The sequence below is a fragment of the Canis lupus genome, chromosome 17, assembly GCF_011100685.1.
Source record: "Canis lupus familiaris isolate Mischka breed German Shepherd chromosome 17, alternate assembly UU_Cfam_GSD_1.0, whole genome shotgun sequence".
Taxonomy (NCBI): Eukaryota; Metazoa; Chordata; class Mammalia; order Carnivora; family Canidae; genus Canis; species Canis lupus.
Window position 1 is genome coordinate 57607300 of NC_049238.1, and position 22164 is coordinate 57629463.

The following is a 22164-nucleotide window of genomic DNA, read 5'->3' on the forward strand; positions in this document are numbered from 1 at the left end:
TGATTGGCATGCCAACTATCTGTTAACAATGAACAAAGAGCAAACGTTTCTAAAACTCATAACTTTTTCATTGCAAAGACTTAGCTCTTGGATCAGCTGTTTTTTTGTTTTGTGGTGTGTGTGTGTGTGTGTGTGTGTGTTAGTAAAGGTAAAATCTTCCTTCAGATGAAGCTGAAAAGAAGGAAAAGAAGGAAAAGAAGACCCTATCACATGCACAAGCTACCATCCCGCTGGAAGCAGAGTTCATAAAAAATAAAGCACGGTCCTGCCCTGAAAGGACTTTCTGAGTACCTTTTGCCTGCCATGGGTTTAATATACATTCTCTTAATTAATCCTATTAGCTGGGTAATTTCATTCTCACTTGATTGGTGAGTTCATGCCGCAGAGCTGGATTTGAACCCAGGATTGCAGAGGGCTGCAAAAGCCGCGCTCTTTCTACTGAACAGTCTGAAGAAATTCGGAATCTAAGATCGTGGGTGGGATGCATAAGACGTGATTCGGTTTCCTTTCCTTGGTCCAACCGTGTTCAGAAAGATGGTTGCTAATATCCAACCATAGAGAGGCTTTCCAAGGAAGCACTTTGAATCGACGTATCCACTTTTCCTCACCCGCCCCTGCCCCACCCCCACCACGCCAGAAGAGCAGCAAACGCTGCTGCCAGGTTGGAGGAGTTGGTGATCGTCACACCACATTCCTGGGGCCGAACACAGACTCTCAAACAGCGCCCGAGCTCAGCGCCTCGGAAAGAATAACAGCAGTTGAGATTTTTAAATCATGTGGCTCCGCATGCAGCCACACCGGCCTCCCTACGGCTCCTGCCTCCACCTTTCAAAGACTCCGGCAAAACACAGCGGACCGACCGAGAGCGGGGACTGGGGTGTCAGGACCCGGGCGCCCCACGAGACCCTGCCCCCGCCCGAAGCAAGCCCACCCACCCGGGGGGTGCCTCCGGCTGGCAGGGAAGGTGTAAGCGGCTGCGCTCCAGGCCCTGCCCCCTCCCTGCACGCCGGAGCCCGCATTCCTTTGCTCGGCCCATCTGCGGTCCCCGGCCTGGGATGGGGGGCGGGGGGGCCGGGGGGGCGGGGGTCGTCTCGGGCTGCTCGGCCCCAGGACACGCGGAACCACAAGGCACAACAGCCCAACTGCCCGAACCCAAGAACTTGGAGAGCGAGTCTCAAGGCTCGTGGCCCGGCCCCCCTTCCACCGCGGAGGCGTGAGTGGGGCCGGCGGCCAAGGGGCGTGGGGGCAGCGGGGAGTGCGGAGGAGGCGGCCCCGGCGGTGTCCAACCTCGGGGGACCGAGGGGCCTCCTCGGGGCCCGGCCTTCCCCAGCGCGGAGGACGGGAAGCGGGTGGGGAGCGCGGGCACGGTCGCCCCAGGTGGCTCGGCGCAGCGGACAGCGACCCCGGCCCCATACTCACCGCGCGCGGGGGCCGCGCAGCTCAGCCCGAGCGCCAGCAGCGCCCACAGCCGAGCGGGGCTCAGGCCGGGCATCTTCTCGGTCGCCGCCGCCGCCGCCGCCGCCGCCGCCCGCGCAGATCCACATGAGGAGGGGGTCCCCAAAGAGGGTCCCCCGCACGCTCCTCTCCTCCCGCCGCTCCGGCGGCTCCCGGCCTCACGCTGCGCGCCGAGGATCGGGCGCTCGGCGCCCCCCGCGCCCCGCCGCGCCCGCCTGCCGCTCCCGGGCCGCCGCCGCCGCTCAGCCGCCGCCCGAAGTTCGGCTGAAACTTTCTCGGCAGAGCGACGAAGCAGCCTCGTGTGTCCTTCCGCCTCGGCCGCCTCCTCCCCGCAAGCCCCGCCCCCTGTCGCCGGGCCCGACCCGCCGCCCGCGGCACCCAGGGGTTTCCCGCAGGAAGAAGCGCCGGCCCGGGCTGCGCGCGGAGGGATCTCCGCCGAGGCCGCCGCCGGACCCTCCGCTTCTCCCCCCGCTTCTCCCCCCGCGGCGGTCCCCGGGCGCCCTGGCTCGTCGGCGCGCGGCCAGCCCGGCCTCGGCGGGGGGAGGCGCCGAGAGGCCCCTGAACTTGAGACGCCGGGGCGGCCGTCGTGAACTTGCGCGGAGAGACGGAGTCGTCCAGGGACGTGGGGCTCGCCCCCGCACACCCACACTTGCACGCCCCCGGCCGCCTGCAGGAATGCGGCAGGGAAGGAAGGGCCAGCGCCGCCAAGGGAGGGCCCGGGGTGGGGGCTCAGGCCAAAGCCCACCGAAAAGGAACCGGGCCGTCGACTGGGCCGTGCTGCACCGCGCATCCATCCATCCATTCGTTCAGCAAATACTTCTTAGTTAGCAGTGTGCTCAGCACAAAGGGATCATACGGAAGATGCAGGATGCACAAGCTAGTTTTTTGGTTTTTTGTTTTTTTTTTTTTTTAAGATTTTATTTATGTATTCATGAGAGACACAGAGAGAGAGGGAGAGACGGGCAGAGGGAGAAGCAGGCCTGAGGCGGGATTCAATCCCAGGACCCCGGGATTCAATCATGACCTGAGCCAAAGGCGGACGCTCAACCCAGATGCCCCTGCACAAGCTACTTTTGAGGGGAAATCCTGCAGGATTCAGGGAAGGTTTTGCTAAGATATTCGTGGTCACATTGTTTGTAAAAAGCGGACAATTAGCATCTATGACACTCTGAATCCCTGTAAAAGCCGACAACTGGAAACAACCTAAATCCCACCCATGGATGCACGACACACAACATAGAGTAATAGAATATAAGCAGGATAGTGGTTACTTCCAGGGCAGGAGAGTGGGAAATACTTCCATGGGCACCTGTGGGCTTACTATTGTGAAAGAAAAGAGCTGAAAACAAAACAAGCAGAAAGATTTGTGTGGTTGTAAAACTCCAGGGGATAGCCACCATAAAAATAAAGGTACAGATAAGGGAATAAGTAGGTGAGTTCTGCTACTATTTGCAGTGACAGGAGTCAAGGAGGGAAGGGGGGTGGGGACCAGACTGGTAAAATCTTAAAGGGCAAGCTGAAAGGGGTGGGGGGGGGGGAAGAGTAGTTATCTCTCAGATCATAGAAAATCACTGAAGGCTTTTGAACAGGGGTGAGACTTGATGGAAAGGAAAGTTCCTCTGATAATCCTGTGTAAAATTGATTGTCAGGAGCAAAAGGCGAACTGGAATCTGAGGACCAGTCAGGAGTTAGTGAAACACTCCAGGCGTGGGGAGATGAAGGCCTGAACTAATGAGGTAAATGTCAGAATGGAAAGGAAGAGATGGATCTGAGACAATGGGGGGGGGGGGGTGGTGTGTGTGCAAACCTATGTAACTAATTGGATGTGAGAGTTTACAATCCTACTGGGAAGGAAAATCCTACCCACAGAGCCTCTCCCTCCCTACTTGACAGGATAAAGTCCAAACTTTTAAAAGCAGTAAATAGAAGGCCTCTACTTCACTAGGCCCCATCTTTCATCCTCTCTGCCCCATTGTGAACTTTACACCATAACAGTATTGAACAATTTGAGATTACCCCCAAAATATATCTTCTTATTTCAGTCTCTATACCTTCTGTTCCCTTGGTTTGGAAGGACTCTTGTCATCCCCTTCCCTCCTTCTCTTAGTGAACTTCTAATCATCATTAATACTTCAGTCCTGAGAAGGCTTTGCTGACACTGTAACAAATTCCTGCCCCTCAACAGACAGTCTTTCCACTGTACTGCTCTTAACTTATTAAAATATCTCTCTCTCTCTTTTTCTTTTTTTTTTTTTACACAGGACTGCTGATATTTCTGTCTCCTCAACCAATTCGGAGAAGACCTTATGGGCAAAGGCCATGGCCTTATTTATTCCCAGTGTCTATCACATAATATATTTTGAACTAGAATGTAAAATAACAGTAAACAAGTGCAAGTCGGTATGATTAGAGGCTTATGAAGTTCCAAACTGGATTTGAATAAGTACTTTTCAGTAAATTAGCAAGTACTATTATTGAGACTAGTCACCTTGGGATGCTAGAAACTCTTTTCAAAAATAACATCATCAGTCAAAATAGCTTTGGAATTTCCCTTGTGCAAATATGTTCAGAGAATGATAATAACATTACTTTTTAGTAGTTGACCCATAGAGTTGCCAGTTAGAGCATTCTCTTTACTCACTAAATATAGTTCATGGTGACTTGGCTCTATACAAATTTTAAACATCACCTGCAAAGACTGGATTTGTCACTATTAAAATATATTCATAAAAATGTGAAGATACTTATCCCCAAAGAGTGTCTCCAGAACTGACTGTGGCTATGACTAATGAAAATAGGTATGCAGTTTCCCAAGGTGACTGTTTTAAGAAAAACAATTACTATGTTCACATATAACTTTGGTTGAATTTGTTATAATTTTAAATGTTGCATACATTCCCACACAGGTAAGAGGAAAAAGATTAGATGTTATGAATGAAAGTAGCAGAAGGATATGATCAAAGAGGTGTTTTAAAAGACATCTTTTGAAGGAAGCCATGGATATAAAATAGTCAAAGCAAAATGGGAGCTGAAAATCAAGGGGAAACTGGAGTTGACAAAAATTGAAGAGGAGAACAAGGCAGTCTGACTCATCAGGTAGCATTTTGGTGAATATTGCCATAGGCCAAATGCTGTGTGAGTAGCTGAGGAATAAAGACAGACCAGTAACCAACAATGAAAATCCAGTATGACGAGTAGAATGTTGTGTGTTCACAGCTGACAGTCTAGGAGTCCTTTCCTAGCCTAGGAATGGGCAGGGAAGGCTTCCCGGAAGACCTCAACAGCTGCACTGAGAACTGAAGAATGGAAAGATTAATCTGGTAAGGAAGAAAAGGTTTCTCATGTTGAGAGGTCTAAAGGCTTTTTCAGACATGGGGAGCAAGTACAGAGGCAGGCAAACAATAAAGACCTGCGCCTGTCCCCTATATTGGCAAAATAGGAACTTAGGAGCTGTGGGGATGCAGAAAAGATGGGCATTGGCTCCCAAGGCCAGTAATTGTTGAGATGAGAGAGGGAATGTAGATCAAAGAATCAGCAATGGCCTCAGTATTTTAAAGCATCATGAGCTATTCTCAGATATAGGAAATACAAGAGAAGGAAAAGAAGGTTTGGTAGAGTAGATAAAACAGACAAGCGACTAATATAGCTGAAAGAGGGAAAGCTATGTTCGGGTGGAGCAGCCAGGCAACTATTGATGACTTTAGAACCCTGACTGATTAGCAGGATGGAAGTGCACTGAAATACACTCTCTCCTGTTGAGCTCTCCCCAAAGCTATGCTGAAATTCCATCGTGTGCAGTTAGGTGACTGTCAGGAGACAGGGGATCATGTGGTTGGTGGTGTCTCAAAACTTGAGCAGCAGCCGAAGACATGAAATGCCAGAATCTGCCTGGAGATGTCAGCCCCAAACTACTCAGCAGTTTAATTACTCAGCTGGACTTGGGAATGGTCTTTCCCAGGACCATACTTCTAATCAAAGCAAATCCTACTTTATAGGAGAAATTGGCAAGAAACTACTCAGGTGATCCTATAACTAATTAGTTATTGCTTTTTCTTGAAGTTTCGTAATGTTACTGAATCAAAGAAAAATGGGAGCCCACAAACTTTCATCCGAAAACAAATAAACAGAAGAACCTCAGTCTCTGGGGCCCAATTAAAATCTACAGACCCCTAGCAGTAGAAAAACATGAATAAGGACCAGCACTAGTTTTCATTTTCATCAAAACTAAAAATATACATAGATGTCTTTACTAATTAAAACCCAGGTAAAGGGATCCCTGGGTGGCGCAGCGGTTTGGCGCCTGCCTTTGGCCCAGGGCGCTATCCTGGAGACCCGGGATCGAATCCCATGTCGGGCTCCTGGTGCATGGAGCCTGCTTCTCCCTCTGCCTGTGTCTCTGCCTCTCTCTCTCCCTATGTGACTATCATAAATAAAAAAGAAAAAAGAATTTAAAAAAAAAAACAGGTAAAATATCCTCCCAAAACAAATGCTGAATTAGGCATTTATTTGTTCCCAAGTCTGTTCTCTCAGACCCAGTAGACTACCAAACTCCTCAAAGACAGAAATCCTATGTTGTCCATTTTGCCCCGGTTCCTAGCACAGTAGTACACATAAGTGCTCATACTATATGTTTTGAATAAATGCTGAATGAGGGGCATATATATCTACATGAATGGGAGAGAGATGCAAAATTGTCTAGGTCTTTTGGAAAATCTTAGGCTGAATCAGCTAAATGCTGTGGATGTTGAAGAAGACATTCTAGGGTACGTATCAGGCTTTGCTTGAGCTATTCCACACATCTCAGCACATAACTCAGGAACCCAGAGATGCATGATAAAGCGTTAGTGGAAGCAAGAATTAAAAAGGAAGAGTTATTTGCAAAATAATACCTTGCATTTGTACGGTGCTTTCCAGAACACTTTTAAGTATAATATCTCATTTGATTCATAGAGCAGTCATGGGAAACAGCCAAGCTAGTCATTATTATACCCATTTCACAGATGAAGAAACTGAGATAGAGTTTAAATGCCTTGCCCAAGGTCAAGTAAGTAATTAATAACATCTGAGACAAAACTCCTGCTGTTTCTGACTTATTCAGTCTCATTCTACTGTCTCCTCCTACAACAGTAATGAAGCACATCCAAGAGCATCTTTAGTGTGGGCACCTCTGAGCAGAGGTCCACCAGCCTCACCATTTATTGGTCAAGTCTGCCATATTGCTACAAAACAAACTGACTCAGTGTAATTAGGAAGTCCAAGCAAGCAAATATATTCTTTGATTTAAACACATTTTTTTGAGATCTCACCCTCTGCAAAGTGCATCCTTGACTCTGGCAATACAGACATGTATCAGACCCAGCCCCTGTTCTCTGGAGATTGCAGTGCATTCAGGAAGGCCAACATAACCAGAGTAACATAACTACAACAGAGATAAAGCATGGGGCTTGTAGGAGAGTAGAGAGCACTGATTAATTCTAAGGTCACTTTCATTTCATCCTGTCCCCAGCCTACGAGATATAAATGAACTGAGGTGGCCTATAAAGCTGGACTGTAAACAGCTTGAGCACAGGAACTGTTTCTCGTTCATGTTTGTAACTCCATGGTGGTTGGCTGTCCTGCATAGAACATGGAGTAAGTGCACAATAAAGACCCACATTCTGAGAGGTCGACCAGGTTCATTCAAACAGAGGACAAGTTCCAGAAGGCAGGAGCTAATCTCAAATTTCGAACTAGTTCTGACACTTAGGAGCCAATCAGACTTTTCAACTAATTGTTTCTGCTCATCTGATTAGGAGTATAAATAACATAAGAAATTATAATTTGGGCTTCTTGATAAATTGTTGCCCTTTTAGGGCTGTGGCTATTTCAATTTAATTGATGTCAAGAAGAGGAAAATTTAAGAAAATAGTCCTCGTATAATGAATTGTTCCTCATGTGCATGTACTACATGATGAATGGTATCTTAACTAGGAATCCAAAATTCTCACTATCCATGAGATAAGCAGAAAAGTTAGTACAGGAATGCTTACCTTAGCACTACCTAACTTAAAGATTTCGAAGTATTTTCTCCTGGGAAGTATTACAGTTCAAATACTAAATGGATGTATACACTTTATGTAAAATGACACAAAAAAGGATTGGCCTGCATGCACAGGGATGTCTCCCCAGTTCAAAAGCAGTGTCAATCCACAACTGTGTAATTATCAAACCACAATATTATTGGATGACTCGCAGTGCTTCAGTCACTAAAATGGTTATGCAATTGTAGATATTTATGAAATGTTAAGGCATTTGTTCTCAGAGACTATTCAGTTGTTTCTACCCAACATTCTTATATTCTTCCCTCACAATTAGCCAATAAATTCTTGAGCAGTGAGGTCCAGGAAAACAGAAAGTTTCCACCTTAAAGTATGAAAAAAAAAACCTTCATACTGAGTACAGATCAAATCTAAGTCCCCTGAAGCAGAAGAAAAGGGAACATTTTCTTATTATGTGGAATTCAAAGTGGTTAAGTATGAAGATGGGGGTATCCCAAGTAAGGAAAAGAAATCTCACTTTTAAAAGTAAATATTTAAAAATCTTCTTAAGTAATTCATCAGGAGATAATTAATGGCTAGGAACAGGTATTTATAATGGAAGCATACATGGTCTTAACAACAGGGTTTGCTCCTGAAAGCATTCTAATTAAAAAGGGAAAGAATAATTTTATACGAAAGTACAAATCAGTGGTGTGTATGTGTGCTAATGTGCGCAGAGAGAGGTGGTAATTGTTGGGCTCAGAGCAAGTATCTGTTGCTGAAGGTAATGACCTTGGAAAATATACAAATAGGGTTTCCAATAAAGCTGAAAGTACGTCATGATTACTCATGAATGTGGGACAGAACGTAAAATTGGAATTCAGAAGGTGTTTTTTGTTTTCAATCATTCTGATTTTTGTTAAGAATAATGCGATATGACTCCTCTGCTCTCTTTGCTCAAACCACTGGTCTAAGCATTTCTCTTTCAAAACTTTGACTTTTCCCCTTTTATCCCACTTATTAAACATCTAAGCAAGAAAAGAACAGATACTAGCAGGACAGAGAATGGTTCCCACGTTAAGATCTACATCTGAGTCCTGGAAAATACACCTTGTTGCCTAGAAGGGCCCTATGGACAGTTCACACCCCTGTTGGTTTCTTTTGCAAAATACAGTGACCTCAAAAGAGCCTTCCTTAATTGAACTTTCATGGCCTGGAATGCTTGCCTGTCCACAAACGACTATCATTTGAAAGCATTTACTAAAGGCAGCAGTTGGAGGCTTAGACCTTTTCTATGTAAGTGATGGGATGAGTAGCAGGAACACAGACTGATGTAAACTCAAAGTGCTACAACTGAGAGAAAGCCTTCAACTTTCAAAAAGCCAACTTGGAACATGCAAAAGATAGTGTAGTTCCTTACTCATCCACCACTTCGGGTTTAGGGGAGAAAAGGGAAGTAAGAAGAGCTGAAAAGAAGAAAAACAGAAGAGTGGGAGAGGAAGGTAAAAGCGTACTCTGGAGTAATACGCACCTGTTTAGAAGGGGGGAAGTAGCACAAATACTAGCAAAACAAGAACCAATGTGGAGTGCCTCCTTGCATATTTCCTTCTTCCCTCCTGAAGGCCTGGAGTGAACCCATAGCATCGCTCAGGAGGTGAGAGAGAAGCACGCTGAGGACACCTTCCTGAATTCCCTTCAAAGAACGAAAAAGTGCCCCCAGTGCAAATCAGTTCTGTCATAAATATTGATGAATAATAATCATTAATCACATTAATAAAGATAGTGGCAGGAAACCTTAATGGGGCACTGTCTGCTAGGCACTGTATTAGGCACTTCACCTGCATTATTGTTTTTAAAGCTCCAACCAGCTTATCAGTACGTATTATTACTGCCACGTCACAGGCAGAAAGCAAAGCCTGGGAGGTTGCCCAAGAGCACATAGCTGCTAAGCAATGGCACAGCCCAGGTCCATCTGACCACTTCCAGGGGCATACAGGTGACCTTTGCAAAAGTATGTATGCCTGCCCACAGGTCTCTCTACCTCAGAGATTCAATCCCACCCATTGTTTGGACTCCTCACCTGAGCATGGGATAGGTTGTCCACTAACCATTTATTGTAGGCTTGATCTCCCAAGTTTATTGAAACAAGGGCTTGATCACACACCTTCTTTGTGCTCCCCTATAGCGTGATGCCCAATCTCTTACTTCCCAGCCTCCAACCCTGGAGCAATTCAAGGATTTCATGTCTCTGCCTCTGCCATTCAGATAAGAGAAGCTCAAGCAACTCTGTAAGTTGGCTCTACACTACAACTTCTTATTTTGAAATTATCTCTCCTGAAAATACCTGATGGAAAGACAAAGGCAGTAGGGAAAGAACCAATTCTATTTATTTCCATATTTTTAACTGTATATGTATTTAAAAATTAAAGGAAAAATCCCCTATAATAGCATTGCTGATAACATTTTGGTGTTTTTTGTTCAGGTGTTCATGCATACCTTTCAAATAGTTGTAATCATGACATACATATAGTTTGTATCCTGCTTTCTCAGTTAAGTCATATATCATAAATCTTTACCTGTCTTGCTACATGGTTGTCCTCTGTAATATTGTTATTGTCTGTGTCACATTCCAGCATAGATGATAGGTAGAACTAAAATGATTTCTATGTTGATATTGGGATCTGTATCCAGAGTTACCCATCGTAGGGCAGAGACAGCCCCTGCAGACACTCCACCCATACTGCTTCCATTACCAAAGACAGTGGAATGAATGGGTGCAGCTATAATGCATCAGCACCAAAGAACGGCTCCCACCCCCCACTGCTGCTCTCTAACCTCAATACCCCACCCCCTACTTCTAAGGCATGCACAGGCCTTTACCACTCTCCTTGGGCTTCTTTCCCTCTTTCTGTTCCCTCTTTCCTCCCCAGCAGAAGGCCTCACTTCCCACTTCAATAAAGACATCTCCTAAGTCAAATATCCCCTCCCCTGTAAAATTGTCCCTAGCCTTCCCCATTTCTATACTGGTAGACCAACAAAGGGCTCCCCCAACCTGTCTCCTTTAACCTTACAACTCAGCTCTTATGTTCCCACCTTTCCTTCCTGTCCATATATCTCAGAGAAAAGTCTTTTCTTTATTGCAATGCTAATCCTTCTGCATTGGCCATTGATTTCATCCCCTTCTGACTTTTCCAAATCATCTTGCCATTCATTATCCATCTGCCCCCACTTTGACTGTCATTCATTTCTTGCCCTCTACAGGCTTAATCCTCTTGGCCAACAATTCTCTTCCAGCCTTAATGCACACATGTGTGCACATACACAATTGCTTTCAATTGTAGGCTCAGACAAATTTCTCTTTCCTTTCACTCATAAACCTCTTAAATCAGTAGTTTCTCCCTGGCTTTTCTTACTTCCTCAACGCAGTACAGCTTTCTGTTTCTACATTTATTGAGCATCTACTATGTAAAAACAATGGGGAAATAGAGATGAACACGGCAGTCCCTGCTCCTGAGGAGCTCCTATCTAGTGGGGAAGACAGTAAACCAAACAACACAACACAATAGAATAAATGCAATAATAGAGATATGTGTGAAAGGATCCACAGAAGGGCTGCCTGGAGAAAATTAGACAGACTTCCTAGGGAGATGGCATTTGAGTTAGGCCTTGAAGAATGAGTTCAATTTTGCCAGGTAAAGATTGTGTGTGTGTGTGTGTGTGTGTGTGTGTGTGTGTGTGTGTGTGTGTATACACAGAGAGAGAGAGAGTTGGTAAGAGCATACAACTGACAAAGGTAAGAACTTACTCAGATAGCTGAGAAACCATGATATTGATGAGTATTGAGGGCATCAGCTCAGTTTTGGAAGAGTTGGTTCATGATAAGGACAGCTTAGAGAAGAGAGGGCGAAAGATTTGTTCAGGCCAGTAGTTCTCAAACTTTGGCATGCCTCAGAATCACCCAGAGGGTACTCTACTCCCAGAATTTTGTGAGGGGGTATGGGATGAGGCTGGGTAGTTTGCATTTCTAGCAAGTTCCCAGGTGATGCTGATGCCTTTGGCCTGGAGACAACAGCTTGAGAACCACTGGCTTAGATATTTGGCTTCTGCTTAAATTATTCTAGCGAAATTACTTTTAGGTGTCACCAAAGACCTTAAAATGCCAAATGCAATGAACTCCTTCTCAGTCCTTATTCTCCTTGACCATTTTCCACATTTGACACAATTGATGCTTTTCTCAACTGATCTCCCAGCTTTCAGCTCACCTATATTCACTACACTGCAGCCCATAGGACTGTCCAAAATCTAAGTATCATCCTATCACTCTGTACTTTAAACCCACCAGTGGGTCCCATTCCCTGTAGTCAGCACCCAGACACCATATGCTGACACAGAAAACTCCTGGCATCTGGCCATATATACCTCCTCTCCCTGCCCCTGTGTTGCACAGCCTATGTTCCAAGAACATCAGACAATAGGCTGGTCCCCAGATGCACTGTGGGCTCATGTGCTTTTCACCGCTACACATGTATTTCCTTTGCCTGGCATTGCCTTACTCCCTTCCCTCCTCCACCCCATCTTCCCCTTGATAAGTGGAATCCTGGCCCAAGGCCTAGCCCAAATGTCATCTCCTCTGTGAACCTTTCTTTACATTTGTTGTGTCTTTCCTTGAGTCCTTCTGCCATTGATTTCTGCATACTATACATATGATTTAACAATTAGTTGAACATATGACTGTGGTATTGGGACCTTCCCAAGTGCGTGGTCAAAATCTATTTATTATTTTTGTTATTCTCATACAAGATATTTGATATAGATGTGTTGAATGAATGTTGGGTTCATAAGACACACTTGATAGATAAGCAGTGATTTAGGTAGGCAGTGAGTGCCTAGCAGTGGGCAGACAGGCAAAGAGGGGGAGGACATAAAGACAAACTTTATTAATGAGCAAGAGTCAACGTGCCGCCTCATAGCCACCTGACTCTCTGACTGAGAGGTTGAACCACAGTCTTTTATTTTGCATGACTCTCTCTTTCTTTGATGACACACCAGTTTGTCAGCTCCACAGATTGGGCAGTTATGCAGCTGCCTTTCTTGTTTTCAGGGAAATACTCTCCAAGGGACTTATCCAGAGCTAAGGATCAACATCTGTAGAGACTGAGCAGGAAACTCTGGTTGCCTGGCTTGGGGAGCAAACCACCACCAGGCAACTATTTACCTTTTATTCCTGTCCTACTGCTAAAGGAATGCTGGAGATTCTCTGCCTTTGGGAAGAACAGATCCTTTCCATTCTTCTCTTGCTCTTGTTCTCCTTCTCCCTCCCTCCCTCTCTCTCTCCCCATCTCCCTCTCTTTCTGCTTTACCTCTGTACATTCCGATGGCTGTGGTGACCAGAAATAAAACAGGCCTGGATTTCTATGTGACCAGGTTGCATTCTCCTCATTCTCTAATGATACCATAATGTTAAGGAAACATCTAGCAACTAATGAGCTCAGAACCCCCAGGCCTTTTGTCGCCTAACCTTTTCCCATTTCTGGGTGCAGATATCCCTATGAAAGTAGCCATTTTTCAGAGATTTGTATGTGCTAGGTGTTTTGCATACATGATTCCCTTAGATACTCACAACATTCCTGCAAGGTAGGTGTCTTTTATCTCCATCTAGCAAATAAGGATGTAACATTGTGTGTCAACTACACTTTAAAAAAATTTTCTTTTAAGCCATGCAAATAAAGATACCAAGGCTCAAAGAAGTTAACTTATCCAAAGTCAACAAGCTAATAAGTGGTAGGGATAGATGAATCCATACTGTAACAGTTCCAACGTCTCTATGCTTTCCATTATTTATGCCCTCTTGGAGAAATGAAAAGGCTGTAAGTTATAGAGTCAGCCAATGTCACAGCAGGGATTAAGTTCAGATTGTCCTATTTCCAAGGCAGCCTGCAGATATCTACTATATTGAAAGAATTGTTCAAATGCATATATTCAAAGTTCCAAGAATTTACAAAAATTTAAAGATATATTGAGGCTATGGTGTACATATGACCCAGATATGGAAAAGCTGTCTAATTACCCACCAGTGTCCCTTGTCTCCATTCTCCTTGTAGTCAGTGGTCCCTTTCAATTGTGGGCGCCTAAGCAGACACGCTTCCTTATCCCCTAAAGTTATGCATTTACCTGTGGTTCAGACTTTCACTTAAAACGTTTCAAAAATCTTCCCTTCCCTTCTTCTTTCCCTTCTGGAGCACAGAGTACAAGCAAAAAGGAGGAATAAGACCATGACCACAGGCACAACTACTTTGACAAAATATAAATGATTGTTTATTTATAAAACAATGCCAAATCCAATAAAACAATGATGTTTCTTTTTTTCTGGTCAACTTGACACTTAAAGAGTAGGTTTTCCTGAATATTTCTCTTTTCAACTGGTGCTCTTGGCATTGTGAATAAACGGAGCTGACGATAACATCCATCAGAGAGCTAAGCACACAAAGTGGGTGATAAAGTCAACAAGAAGCTGAAAACAAGATTTACCACGGATAAGCTGCCAAGAGTTTGCTCTGGATTCTAAGTGGACACTGTGGCTCATCCATCTTCCCCCGTCAGCTTCCCACCCCAAGCATCATCCCTGCTTCAGCACTCATGACAAGAGAGGGAAAGCAGGAGAGGAGAGCTTAGGAGTCAAGCACAGGAGATGAGTATATAGTATAGACAAACTGACTATAAATAAAGATAAAATGCAAAGACTAGGTGATAAATTCTTAATGAATGCTATGAGAAAACAAAGAATATTTTAAAAGTCAAAACAATCAACCAAATAAAGGTTATATTCTAGGAGAGCAAATAGATACAAATGATTGCTGGGCTTCCTTTGAGCAATATTTTATTTCATGTCCTAGCCTACCTCAAGCCCAGCTAAGGAGGTTTTAGAGTCCATCTATTGTTCAAAGACTTGAAATTGTTTTCCTTGGATTATTCCCAATCCTGTATTTTCCTTGCCTCTCTTTTCAAAAGTAGGTTAAGGATGTTCAGATTTCACTCAAGCATCTTAATGAGTTAGTCATGATTACAATTGCATCTTTTAAATTGCCCAACCTGTTGAAATGCTGCCATGAAAGGAGCTTCTACAAACACAAGCTGAACTGTTTTTCATTTTCTTATGTTGCAAAATGTGAATGAGGAGTTACCTCCAAGTGTGTGATTAGCATAAAAGGTGCTGAAGCAGAAAGGAGGTAGGTGGGCTACTATCTCAATGGAAAATGTTGCCATTGTTCCTGTAAGAAACAGGTACACTGAGACTCAAATAAGGAGAAGCTTCCTGCTAATAAATGTGAAAGGATTTCACATAGCTCACAGCACATAATAAATGCTCAAAATTTATTTGTTAGGTTGGAATCTTCTCCATGATCTACTCAGTCAAGTAACCAACCTTGACTGCCTCTGCGCCTCACTATCCATTCTTCTTGTGTTCCTCTTATAGCTTGAATCTCAGCTTCATTATCTAACATAATGCTTCTGAACTTTTTTTTTCATTATTGCCCTCCTAAGAAGACTTTTCAGACATTTTAAAATTGCTCTCCTCCATGATGTTTTAATTCCACAGACATATTGTTTTATCAGTTGGTGTTCTTTATGTTTAAATGTGGACCTTATACATTAAAAAAAAAAAATTAAGTTTGTCTTTCATCCCCTAAGAACCATTCTTTTTTTTTTTTTTTTTTTTCCTAAGAACCATTCTTACTCCTATTGAGAATTAATGACCTGTCAGCCCAGAGTAGATTGATTTAGAGCACAACAGAAACAGATCATGGAAGAAAAAGCTAGATGAAATCCATTTGGGAAGAAAATCCAGGAAGATGGCAGGCGTAAGAGTTTGTCTAGATTAAGCTTAGTATGGGTCAGGACAAACAGCTGGCCATAAACTTTAGCCAAATAGGACATAGGTTAGAAAAGGCAGTTTTGGTAGAAAACAAGAGAGCATGGTTCAAGGCAGGCAGAGATGTGGAGAATATTGGTCCACTAGGTCAGAAAATGACTCATATAGGAAATCCCAATATCCAGAAAAGCTGCGTGGAAAGGAAATTCTTCTCAGATCTGTAGCCAGACTAGACATTTTCCTTAAATTCTAAATGTCCTTAGACTGCCATGCTGAATGTGCCCTATTGATGAAAATTTCTGGTTATTTTAAGGGAACATGTCAAGTTGGTCCCTGTATTTCTTGAGAAGTACCCATATCTCCTACCAGTTGGAATCTTCTGTATCAGATAAAAGAACCTACAAAAAAAAAAAAAAGAACCAACCAAGCCTTTCAACCTGACCTAGAACTGTGCTGTGGTGTTCATGTCCTCAGGCATTCATCAGGAGATCTGGTTTTCCTTTTCCTCAAGTCATTTATCTTCTGGAGATCCATCCTCTCCTGACCTAAAAACAGGAACAGACCCATAGCTCTGAGCACTCTCAAAGCTGTGCTTCCCACTGGGTGTTATGCTATATGTTGGCAAATTGAACTCCAATTATTAAAAAAAAAAAAAAAAGCTGTGCTTTCTAAAGCCTTTAGGATCTCTTAAAGGTCAAGTCCAACAGCCTTTTTAATTGATGTCCCAGGTCAGCATCTCAGTGGCATTTGGTACTTTTGCTCACACTCTTCTTTAATTAGAGGTCAATCATTCTGACTCTGGTCTCCATCACACTCTGCTTCCCTGAGTCTTCTGAATGTGCTTTGCAAGTGTCTTCTTGGTCTCTTTCTCCCTTCTTTCCTTTACTCCAGGGCATGCTTTATCTTTGGTTCTTTTCTGTTGCCTTCCATGCCCATCCTCTCCAAGGTCATTTGTTCACATGTTCAATTAATTTAATAAATATTGTTGAGCCCTTGTTATGTGCTTAGGACTGGTATAAATAAGATATGGTCCTTGCATACCTTGTGGAGAAACAGATGTATATATAACCAAGCAAAACACAATGTGAGATATGAAATACAGATATTTACAAAATATTTTAGCAACCCAAATGAGGAGATGATTAATTCAGTCTTGAGATCACAGAAGCCATAACAGGGGATAATTTTTTTTAATTTGTATCTTGAAGAATGAATAAGGATTCATAGAACAGAAAAGTTGAAAGAAGAGCATTACAGATAGAGAGATGAGGATGGAAAGGAATGCATGATCGAGAAGTATTAGAAAGCCCATGTGACTTGAGGCGAAATAGGGACAGGTCAACACAATGCCTAGCACATTCATCTTTTTAAAAATAAACATAGCTCATATTTCCTGTATGTTATGCACTGTGCTGGTGATACAAAGATAAATAAGCTGCTCCCTCAGGAGCTCAAGTATAGTAGCAAGATAGACATGTTCAAAAAATTAATATATGCAATACAAGCTAATCCACGCAGTGATGGTAGCATGTATATGATACAAAATAGAGAGTGACTGGCTCTGAGTTGAAGGATTAGCAGAGGACACTTCAGAAAAACAGTGATATCTTAGCTGAGTTTTAAGAGATCAACTAGAGGTGCATGGTGTAGTAGGTAGAATAATGGCTCCCAAATACGCTCACATCCTAAAATCTATGAATATGTTTCCTGATTAGTGATAGGAACTTTGCATATGTGATTAAATTCAGGGAAGACAAGGGGTGCCTGGGTGGCTTATTTGGTCAAGTATCTGACTTTGGTTCAGGTCATGATCCTGGGGTCCTAGGGATAGAGCCCTGCGTGGGGCTTCTTGCTCAGCAGAGGGTCTGCTTCTACCTCTCCTCCTGCCCCTCCCCCTGTTTATGCTCTCTCTCTCATGCTGTCTCTCAAATAAATAGATAAAATATTAGAAAAAACTTCAGGGAAGATGGAAAGATTACAAATTATCCAGGTAGACTTGAGATAATCATAAGTGTCTTTATATAAAAGGGAGACAGGAATGTCTGAGGCAGAAAAGATGTGACAATGAGAGCATATGTTGGACTGACATGGCCATCAGCCAAAAAATACAGGAGACCTCAAGAAGCTAGAAAAAGCAAAGAACAGATGGTTTCCTAGAATCTCCAAAAGGTATACAGCCCTGCCAACACCTTGGTTTTAGCCTCTGATACTCATTTCAGACTTCTGATTTCCAAAAAAGCAAAGTAATAAATTTGTGTCATTTTTAAGCCACTAAGTTTGTGGTAGCTTATTACCACGGTAAAAGGAAACTACCACAGATGGAGCAGTAGGCAGGATGTAGGCGTGGAGAGCATTCTAGGCAAAAGGAATAGCATAAGCAAAGGCACAGAGGCACTAACTAGCATGTACACCGTTGGGGCTAGAGTTATAAGTAGTTTAGTGTTGTTGCTTAGGTTCAAAGACCAGAAGAAAAGACTGGAATGTGGCACAAGTGCCAGATGATATAGGACCTTGTAAGGTGCTGCCCTACCATGGAGTTTAAGTATTGCTTAAGTTTAGAAGGTAAGTCAGGAGCCATTCAGGTGTTTTAAACAAAAAAGTAAAAACACCAGATTTTAAAATTTGAAAGAAAGGGTGAATGAGGGTGACTCAGATGACTGTGCCTGAGGGGCTCAGTCAGTTAAGTGTCTTCTTTCAGCTCAGGTCATGATCCCAGGGTCCTGAGATTGAGCTCAAGTGGGACTCCCTGCTCAGTGGGAATCCTGCTTCTCCCTCTCCCTCTGCTCCTCTCCCTGCTCTTGCTCTCTTGCTCTCTTAAGCGCATGCACTCTCTCTCAAATAAATAAATAAAATCTTCAGGAAAGAAAGAGAGAGAGGGAGGAAGAGAGGGAGGGAGAAAGAAAGAAAGAAAGAAGAAAGAAAGAAAGAAAGAAAGAAAGAAAGAAAGAAAGAAAGAAAGAAAAAGAAAGAAAGAAGAAAGAAAGAAACAAACAAACAGGCCAGGACAGGGTAACTATTTAGGAAGCTATTGCAAATGTCCTGGGGAAAGTGCCACAACTTGGACTAAAGCAGTGTAAATAGGAGAAGTCAGAATAAAGAGATTTTTAAGACTCAGAGAGTGACACAATACTGGGGACAAAGACAAAAGGAAGATTGAAAGATAGCCCCAAATTTTTGAATTGGACCTTAGTGGATAGCCAAGCTACCTACTGAGATGGGAAAATTGGAGGAATTTCTCATTATTTCTTAGATTCATATTTTCCTTATTCCTATGTGCAGTAGGCTGATTAGTCTCATCAATCTATATTTAGACAGTCTTTAAATTCTCCTAGCCACAATTTCTAATGCTAACCTTTCTCTTCCTCAATTCTATATGTTGTAGTCAGAACAACTAATTCAATATTCAACAGACACTTATTTAGTGTCCACCATGTGCCAAGGACTGTCATAGACCTTGGAGATATTATAATGAACAAAACAATTTAAAAAATAAACTAGTCCACATTCAATCTAGAAGATCTTTTTAGAAGGTAACTTTGGACATTTCTAGCACTAATTCACATCATCTACAATGACTTCTAATTTCCTCTGACTTTATATCTAAATTTTTTGGTGTGTGTTCAAGCTGTCAACTAGCTTGTCCCAAGCTAACTATAAGAAGACTCACAAATGGGTTGTGATCTAATGCAGTGCTTCTCATACTATCTGTTGTTTGTTGGGCGGGGGGAGGGGGTTGTTTTGTTTTGTTTTGTTTTGGGAGGGAGGTGCTTCTTAAAGATTTCCCAACTGTTGATCTGATACCTGGTCTTCCTGCACATGACTAGTGCACAGGGTCATGATCCATGTGACTCCCTGTGCGAATTCCACAACACCCAAACTTATCTATATCTTGCTTGGTGACATGAGTCTGCTGATGATATGCTTGTATGTCAGAGCATTCTTTATTTGCTCTAAAAATGTCTAAGTACTTCCTTTCGATTTCTATACTTTCAATTTCAACACTACCTGCACACACTTCAAGTCACCACACTTACTAAATCCCTTAGTAAAACAGATTTGAGGAATTTGGAGCAAATTATATGGTGATTGCATTACTTGCTTGTCTGCTGAAACCTATATTGGCCATGCTAACCTATAGTTTTCCTATGAATAGACCCTAGAGTATGTGGAGGTAAGTAAATGAAAAGCTCTGGGACTGCTATTTGGTACATACTTATTTCCTCTTCTTTTCTGTGTTTTCCTTTTACCTCTTCCTCTTTCATCAGCTACTTCCTTAATCTACTCCCAACTTACACATAAAAAGAAGAAAATGTGAAAGCTCTTCAGTTCTTTATCAAGTTCTTGGTGGAGATGACTCAACCACCTCAATTTCACTAGCCCTAAATAAATGAAACTGTTTAGCATAAATCCTACTTTAATTCAACTTCAGCCTTATGAATTGGATGAGACTAGGAAACAGAAGGAGCCTTTTGTCCTGATTCACTGCCCCAATGCTTATGCCAGCTTATGTTGGACTCCCTCCAGCCCAGCCAGTCTTCTAAAGCCTTATATTACGGTCCTCTGAGGACTCTTTTTCAATCTCCTTATCCTTATCCTTTGGTTTTGACACCATTAATTCTTTCTTCCCTGTGAATAAACTCTCTTTGCCTCCTGCTTCCATGACTCCGCATGGGATTTGTTCCTACTTCTTGGTCTATTGCAGTTCAGTCCTTAAAATCTCCTTCTTCCTCTCCTTCTTTCCCAAGGGCCTCACCCTAGACCTTCTTCCCTCCCTCTCATGATCTCGTGATGATCTCATCTTCTCCTGTGGACTCAGTAATCAACTAGATATGCTCATGATTTCCTGAGGATAAAACTCGTATTTCCAACCGTTTTCTCAGCATCTTCATGTAAGTATCTCACAAATGTCCCAAACTCAACTTAATGTTATTTTCCAAAAACCTCTTCTTCCTGCATTCCATATCAGAATACTGCCATCCATTTAAATATTCAAGATAAGTGCTTGAAAGCATCCTTGACTCCCCCCTTTCCCTCATTCTTCATCTTCAACCAGTCACCACTTACTGTTCCAACACTGCTGTGCTTGCCCAATCATTCTCTTTGTCTCCACCTTCACTGCCTTGCTTCAGGTGCTCTCACTTCTCCCCAGGACCATTCTCAGTTCTCCAAACCCTCAGATCAACAATGTCACACCCAGACTCAGAGATTCCAGTCCCACCTTTTCTAGAGCAACCTCTCCTCAGTTGCTGCATTGCCATTTCTCTTGAAAGGCAAATAAAATCATTCATACTCTGGAATATTGATGTTCATTGACATTCTTCTTTCTTTTGCTCCTTGTAACACAATAAAAATTCCTTTCTTTGAATGGAAGGAATTCCACAGGTCCTGAATGACTTTCATTTCAAAATGACTTTCATCTAGTTTAACGATTCACCATGTATCAAAAGTGCCACCTTTTCCACCATTTCTCAGGCCTCTGTACCTTCCTATTCTTGCCATCAGGTGGGAACCAATCCCTGCTCTCTGCCTTGATGGGGTACTGATCATCTAAGACTTGGCACCTATGCTTTCTCCCCTGGGATGACTCCTCCAAGCACGACCACTACACCTTTCATCACATTGCCATAATACTTAGCAAGGTCCTCTATGGGTAGTTTCTTCAATGGACTTTTTATGAGCCAGATGCTGGCCAATGTTCTAACGGTACAAAGAAGATGGATGGTCCTACCGTCAAAGAGCTTACCTTCAATTAGTAGAGGAAGACAAAAGTGTAAATAGCAAATATATTTTTACTTTTAAGAAGTCAATGTTACAAACAGTACAGGGATGCCTGGATGTTTCAGTTGGATAAATGTCTACATTCAGCTCAGGTCATGATCTCAGGGTCCTGGGATCAAGCCCTGCATCCAGCTCCCTGCTCAATGGGAGTCTGCTTTTCCCTCTCCTTCTGCACCCCCACTCATGCTCCCTCTCTTAAATAAATAAATAAATAAATAAATAAATAAATAAATAAATAAATCTTTTAAAAAATACTACAAGTGGTACAGGTGCTGTAGGAGAGGTACAGGCAGCACACAGTGGCAGGAAGGGTCAATTCTAACTGTGAGCTTGGAGATTGGAGGACAGTAACCTAAAGAAATAGATTATAAAGGAGACAACCCTCCTGGAGAATGATGAGGGGAGGGCTTTGCAGGTAGAGGACAGCATAAGCAAAGGGCTGGTAGGACAAAAAAAAAGAATGTGCTGTTTAGGGAGAAGCTATTGGTCCTCTGTGTCTGATCTGGGCTTCAGCATAGATGCAGTGAGACAAGAAGTTGGAGAACAAGGAGGAGGATTTTCCTCACAGGCAAAGAGGAGCCACTGCAGGGACAGACAAAATGTTCCAATTAGTATTTTTAGAAAGATCATTCTAGAAACAATGAGTGCAGCATAATGCATTTTTTTTTTCCTATTCGATCTTGAGCTCCTTGATGTCAAGTATTATGTCTCTTCCGTTTTTATCTTCTCAGTGCCAAACATACTCATTCACCAATGTGAGACTACATAGTTGTTGGTGCTGCAGTGCCAGTCTGATAGGGCAACTGAGCTCTGGCTCAGGCTTAATGCGACATCAGCAAGTCACTCTGTGCTTCAGTTTCCTCATCTATAAAATGGTGGTTGACTCAAGATCATCTTTCAGTTCTCTTTTATTCTATATTCTGTAATGCTATAAGGAAGTTTTTTTTTAAGTTTGAGTCAATATTTGGCAATACAAATAACAAATCTGACTCCAATTTATAGAGGTGAATGTCAAGAGCTTAGTGCACCATGAAGCTCAAGTTG

The 22164-nt window shown here is 43.0% G+C and overlaps 1 protein-coding gene and 1 long non-coding RNA gene across 2 annotated transcripts in view; one reads left to right on the plus strand and one right to left on the minus strand.

Moving 5' to 3' along the window:
• NOTCH2 (notch receptor 2) overlaps positions 1 to 1632 on the minus strand; it is a 182687-nt gene extending 181055 nt beyond the window's left edge. Inside the window, exon 1 of the mRNA XM_038561934.1 lies at positions 1420 to 1632. Coding sequence (XP_038417862.1) covers positions 1420 to 1492 — 73 coding nt within the window. The 5' untranslated portion in view covers positions 1493 to 1632. The remainder of the gene's footprint in view (positions 1 to 1419) is intronic.
• LOC102154106 lies at positions 1080 to 5686 on the plus strand. Its single transcript, XR_005372677.1, has 3 exons — positions 1080 to 1213; positions 3105 to 3191; positions 3717 to 5686. It is a non-coding gene; the product is annotated as an uncharacterized LOC102154106 (long non-coding RNA).
• Positions 5687 to 22164: the final 16478 nt, after the last annotated feature.